Source organism: Papio anubis, unplaced genomic scaffold (assembly GCF_008728515.1).
Source record: "Papio anubis isolate 15944 unplaced genomic scaffold, Panubis1.0 scaffold2296, whole genome shotgun sequence".
Taxonomy (NCBI): domain Eukaryota; kingdom Metazoa; phylum Chordata; class Mammalia; order Primates; family Cercopithecidae; genus Papio; species Papio anubis.
Genome location: NW_022162346.1, coordinates 1 through 6,316, shown reverse-complemented (window position 1 = coordinate 6,316; position 6,316 = coordinate 1). Strand labels below are relative to the sequence as shown.

At 50.3% G+C, this 6,316-nt stretch overlaps 1 protein-coding gene across 1 annotated transcript; it reads left to right on the top strand.

Moving 5' to 3' along the window:
* On the top strand, window positions 1-3,912 carry LOC116272862 (ATP-dependent 6-phosphofructokinase, platelet type-like). The gene is made up of 4 exons (XM_031661706.1): window positions 1-234; window positions 1,630-1,691; window positions 2,453-2,564; window positions 3,760-3,912. Exons 1-4 carry the CDS (start codon window positions 133-135, stop codon window positions 3,895-3,897), a joined length of 414 nt encoding a protein of 137 aa, XP_031517566.1. The 5' UTR covers window positions 1-132; the 3' UTR covers window positions 3,898-3,912.
* The last annotated feature ends 2,404 nt before the right edge of the window (window positions 3,913-6,316 follow it).

Sequence of the window (6,316 nt, the reverse complement as noted above, 5' to 3'; positions counted from 1 at the left end):
GGGGAGCTCTGGGATGGTGGGTGCACCCTGGCCCTGGGCTGGAGTGACTGATCTTTTCTCTGTGACCAGACCTGCGACCGCATCAAGCAGTCTGCCAGCGGAACCAAGCGGCGCGTGTTCATCATCGAGACCATGGGCGGCTACTGTGGCTACCTGGCCAACATGGGGGGGCTCGCAGCCGGAGCCGATGCCGCATACATTTTCGAAGAGCCCTTCGACATCAGGGATCTGCAGGTATGTGACGGGGGCTGGCCTTGGGGGACCGTCCCCTTTGGATCCACTCGGTGCTGTGGAGTGAATCATCGTGTCTAGGGGTTTTGGAGACGGAGGTGCTACAGAACACGCCATGCTTGATGCCCTTCGCATCGCCCAGGTGCCTCTCCCATGTGTCAGGTGACGGCGGACGTGCCTGGTTGAGGACACCTTCTAGTCTCTTGTGTGAAACACAAGCTTGTTTTTTTGATGTAGTCTGTTGTGTAATGTTTTCTCACTTCTGTCACAAACGATTTGAGCGCCTCCGCTGACAGTCACCACCCACGTCTGCGACTGGCTCTGAAGCTTGCTGCAGCTTCTTTTAAATCTTGAGGCCTCTGATGCTGCGTCTGCCTCTGAACTGACACACACGGCCGTGGTTTCTTGGCATCTGTGGCTCTTTTAGGGAAGGATGTCGCCGAACATGGCAAGGGCTTAAGAAGAGAAATTATGATTTGTTGTTGTTGTTGAGATGGAGTCTCGCTCTGTCACCCAGGCTGGAGTGCAGTGGCACAATCTCGGCTCACTGCAACTTCAGCCTCCTGGGTTCAAGTGATTCTCCTGCCTCAGCCTCCCAAGTAGGTGGGACTACAGCACCCGCCACCACGCCCGGCTAATTTTTGTATTTTTAGTAGAGACAGGGTTTCACCATGTTGGCCAGACTGGTCTCAAACTCCTGACCTCAGGCCATCTACCCGCCTTGGCCTCCTAAAGAGCTGGGATTACAGGCGTGAGCAACTGCGCCCAGGCTCCTACTTTGTGAAATTCTGCCACTGTGCCCAGCGACAGATTGATTAGATGTAAAAAATCTCCATTTTCTTAGGATAAGTCATTAGGGAATTACCTCCCTCTTGTAATCCTCCCAAGATGATCTGATATAGGATGTTACTCTTTTCTAAGACAATCTGTTCCTTAAGAAATCTGTGTGTGGATGAGAGTTTACAAAATGCTTTGGTCAGACACTGTTCATCAGGCCATCATAGGAGATTCCATAGAAAGGCCACAGGTCGCTCTTTTCCTCTGAGAGCGCCAAGAGAACATCGTCATGAAAATAAATAAGGAGCAATAGAGCCATGAATGAGCACTAGGCCAGTCACGGAATTATCGTCTTCAGAGGGACCCTGTTGATTCCAGAAGGCGTTTCAAGTGGCCCCCGTGAGGGCTGCTCACCTGAGTGCCCTGTGCTCGGCATTCATTGCCGCAGACGTGCTCTCGCCGCCTGGGGGAGGCTCCCCAAGACCCAAGCTGTGAGAGCTTGCAGCTTCCTTGGCCAACTCACCACCACGCGTGGCTGGCACTTCCCGCCCTGCAGGGCCTGGCACACAGTAGGTGCTTAGCAGAAATTTATTGTCTGATTAACAAAATACTCTTTTCCAGTCCAATGTGGAGCACCTGACGGAGAAAATGAAGACCACCATCCAGAGGGGCCTTGTGCTCAGGTGAGTGAGACACCAGGGCTGATCTTACGGTCACCGTCACACCGCAGTTCTTAGATTCTGGTCTGTGACTCTGGGCTGGATGAGTGGTGATTTCTTTGCCGCTGGAGTGCACTACACGCTGAGCAGATGCAGAAGAGAGTCGTGGTGCGTTGCTCTAAAGACTTGCCCGCATTTAGACAACTAAAATTTTTGCTTTATAGTCTTACTGTTTTAGATATCTCACAATCATTTCTCTAATTAGCACCTGATGTTTATGAAGGAAGAAGGAAATAGTCATCCGTCTTAGCTTCAGGGAATGTGTCCCAAGACTCCAGTGGGTGCCTGAACCTAAGGATAGTACCCGCCCCCTATATACATGAGGGGGTGGGTACTGATAACCATCTGATAACCAAGGCGGCTACTGACTCAGGGGCAGGAGGCACAGACAGCATGGAGACTCAGGGCACAGGGATGATTCGCGTTCTGGGTGGGACAGAGCAACACAGCACGAGATTTCATCACACAGAATGGTGTGCAATTTAAAACTTGCATATTTATTTCTGGAATTTTCCATATAATATTTGTGGCCCTCAGTTGACCACTTGACCATGGGTAGCTGAAACTGCAGAAAGCCAAACCGTGAACTGGAGGGACTGGCGTTGATGCAGAATCACCGTAGGTCAGGGGACGCGGGAGGCCAGCCTCCCAGGGCCATCTCCCCAAGCAGGGGGCCGCGTGCCCACTGCACACTAAACAAAGTGGCTCCTTCCTGCTTGTTTCAGAAATGAGAGCTGCAGTGAAAACTACACCACCGACTTCATTTACCAGCTCTATTCGGAAGAGGGCAAAGGCGTGTTTGACTGCAGGAAGAACGTGCTGGGCCACATGCAGCAGGTAGGCCCGAGACCGCATGAGGGGCCCGCAAGGCCACTGTCGTGTGATTTTTAAAGATTAATGTCTTGTTTTAGCCATTTTAGGGGAAAATGTATAAGTAAATTCCAAGATGTTTCATCTTTTTTTTTTTTTTTGAGACAGAGTCTTGCTCTGTTGCCCAGGCTGAAGTGCAGTGGCGCGATCTTGGCTCATTGCAACCTCCACCTTCCAAGGTTCGAGATTCTCCTGCCTCAGCCTTCCGAGTAGATGGGAGTACAGGCGCCCCACGCCCAACTAATTTTTGTATTTTCAGTAGAGACGGGGTTTCACCACATTGGCCAGGCTGGTCTCAAACTCCTGACCTCAGGTGATTCGCCCACCTCAGCCTCCCAGAGTGGTGGGATTACAGGCGTGATCCACCGTGCCCAGCCAAAACATCTAAACTTTTAAGTCATGCCAAACATCACCAGCTTTAGGATTCTTTTGTTGGTGAGGTTTGAGTAATGGGGATTTTAAGGGAACTGTCAGCTTTCATGAAAACAGTGACAACCCCATTACTTGGAAATGCTTATTCAAATTAAACACTTCATCAAGTTAAAAACTGGAGCTTCCTAAGATTTAAAATGGATTATCAGACATGTAATATACTTGACACCCCAAATCAGAATGACCTGGAATGAGCTGCGTGCAGGCACACGCATGTCATGAGCTGAGCCTGGGACAAAGCGGTCCAGGCCTCCTAACTCGCACACACTCCTTCCTCACCACCTCCTATTCTTTATACTTTTAAACCAGAGCCCGTGAATTTATTCCAGAGAGCTCATGAATCCCCTGAAATGATGATGAAATAGTAGGCGTATGTGTGATTTTGTTAAAGAATCCACAACGGTTATCAGATTCTTAAAGCTGCGACCCTTCCCCACCCCAGATGAGTTTATGAAATCCTGATTGAAGATTTTAAAATATTGGAGATTGTTAGTTGACTCGTTCCATTTATTAAAATCCTCCTCTTACTGGGCAGGGGGAACACTTGCTACTTTTGCTTAACAGGCTGAGTTCAGGCTACAGGAATCAGATTGTGTTTTGTTCTGTTCCAGCTATCCATAAAGACCTAGAAATAAAAACATGAATTCTGTGAAATAGAAATCGTCATTTCTATTTAACAGCAAAGTGTTACTGTATAACTGATATTTCATATGACTCTAACCACCAACAGGGTGGGGCACCCTCTCCATTTGATAGAAACTTTGGAACCAAAATCTCTGCCAGAGCTATGGAGTGGATCACTGTGAAACTCAAGGAGGCCCGGGGCAGAGGTAAGGGGACTGGGGAGGGAGGCCGTCTGCCTTGGTGAAAATGCTGTCCTATCGGGGAGAAGTAGTGTGTGCTGGTTCCTTCTTCAGTCCAGTACTGAGCTGCGTGTGATGTTCTAACTCCTGCTGGTCTCTGAGTGTTGCTGTTTAATCAACCTTGGATTCCTGGGATAAGGTCAGCTTGGGCGTGGGTGACATGTTCTCTTTGATCACTGCTAGATTCAACCTGAAGTTCTTTTGTGCAGGCTTTTTGCTCTGGAGATCTTGAGCGTCAGCCCGCAGTTCCCCTCACAGTTTGAGTTTGACTGGGTCTTGCCATGCTGACCAGGCTGGGCTCAAGTGATCCACCTGCCTTGGGCTCCCAAAGTGCTGGGATTACAGGCGTGAGTCATGGCACCCAGTGTCACCCCCTCCCGGCCTGCCTTTCTTTAATGTCATAACTAGATCATTTAAAATTGCATATATAACACAGGCCACCCATGCAAGCCTCAATCCTGGGAGATGCTCCCATTGGAGAAACCTCCAAGAAGTGGATCTGCTTGGATTTGCAAACGGCCTCTCTGGCCCCAGGGGGATCTGCTGTGCAGAGCTGCTCTGGATTCGGCTCTTCAATACTAGGTCTCTCAAAACACCTAGACCCTATCTCAGAACTGGAGACAGCAGGGCCAGGGTGGGATTTATAGAAAATAAGTCTTTGCCTCTCAGTGCTCTGGTCTGCCATGTGTCTGGCTGCCTCTTCCATCCTGACAAGCACAATGACTGTAATTCCAAACAAAGGAATTCCAAAAAAATACACACAAGCCCTTGAGAGTACTGTGCACCTCTTGACTTTCGACCAGCACAAAGCTCCTTATTAAACGCTGACAAAAATTCCTTCCATTCCAGGTGCCATAATGGATTCATTAATCTCCTATTGATAGGTTTTTGCTGGTTTTCCCAGTTCCTGCTATTCTAAGCACTGCTGTGAAGACTCTCCTTTTACCCCCACCTGCCCGTGTCTGCCGCAGCTCACACGCTCCGCCTTCCAGCTGTCATAGCTGAGTCCCTGGGTCTCCTCGGCGGGGTGTGTCTGTGGGCACAGGGCTGCCCTGCCACATGCCCCACCCCATAATTTTCCATCTGTGGCCCCTCCTTGTGAGACCCTAAACTCACGACCTCCCCTCCTGTCCTCTCCTCTCCACAGAGCCACCCTTATCCGAGACAGTCAGTCTGCTTTCCAGTTCCCCCAAGGCAAATCCAACGTCCTCCACTGGCCCACCCTCCTCTACCGACTCCTCCCTCACCGTGGGGTCAGGTCAAAGGGCCCCAAGTAGAGGCTCCCCTGGGCCCTCTCATAAGACAGGAGTTTTTCTTCTCAGGTTCTGCTGCAGGCACATTGTACCCGCCTCACCACAGGAGTGAGAGCTCCAGGGGCGGAAGGGGCTTGGTTCTTTTGCCTAAAGCCTGCCCTGACTCACCGAAGGCGCTCCGTTAATTTGCGAAATGATTACAGAAACACAGAAATAAGGCTAGGTGTGGTGGCTCAAGCCTGTAATCCCAGCAATTTGGGAGGCCAAGGCAGGTGGATCACTTGAGGTCAGGAGTTCGAGACCAGCCTGACCAATACGGTGAAACCCCATCTCTACTAAAGATACAAAAAAAAAAAAAATCAGGTGGGCATGGCGGCGCAAGTCTGTAATCCCAACTACTTGGGAGGCTGGGACAGAAAAATCGCTTGAACCAGGAGGCAGAGGTTGCAGTGAGCCCAGATCAAGCCACTGCACTCCAGGCTGGGCAACGGAGGGAGACTCCATCTCAACGCCCCCCACCCGCCCCGCCACACACAGAAACAAAATCTTAATTGTAGTAAGACACAGCTGAAAAGATATGAAGGAATGACTCCCCAAGTCTACTGCATGCCAACCTTTCAATCATTTTCCATTCAGAAAACTTCACATCAGATCATTTACATATGTACGTTAAGACAAGGGGTCCTATATTAATGAATCTTCTCTATCAAAATCCTGGTCAAAGTCAGAAAACAATCCCAAAGGACTCCTGGGAGCATCTTACATTGGAGAAACCTGGAGAAGTGGAGAAGCTGATCTGCAGGATTTGCAAACTGCCACACTGGCCCCAGGGGGACCCGCAGCACTGGCACCTCCCCGTGAGAGTCCGAGCCTCACTCAGACCCACAGTCAGGATCTGCACCTCCGAAGGCTCCCCCAGGTGGCTCTGGGCACATGGAAGCTGGGAAGACAGCAAATGGGCACTGGGGTTGGGGGACCCAGCACAGTCCAGCCTTTTCTCTTTTGCCTCCTGAAGACTTTCACTGTGGATGTGTGTTAGGGAAGAGGGGAGTGAAGAAAGAGACAGGGAGAGAAGACAGGGATCGAGTGATGCCTCCATTCTGCAGAGGAAAACACCGACACCCTATCTCAGCACTCGAGACAGCGGGGCCAGAGCGGGACTTACAGAAAA

What these genes read in the sequence shown, in the direction of transcription:
- LOC116272862 (XM_031661706.1), top strand. Translation starts at nt 133, where the DNA reads ATGGGCGGCTACTGTGGCTACCTGGCCAACATGGGGGGGCTCGCAGCC. An exon ending in TCGACATCAGGGATCTGCAG is followed by an intron (nt 235 to 1,629) that starts GTATGTGACGGG and finishes ACTCTTTTCCAG; the next exon opens with TCCAATGTGGAGCACCTGAC. An exon ending in CAGAGGGGCCTTGTGCTCAG is followed by an intron (nt 1,692 to 2,452) that starts GTGAGTGAGACA and finishes TGCTTGTTTCAG; the next exon opens with AAATGAGAGCTGCAGTGAAA.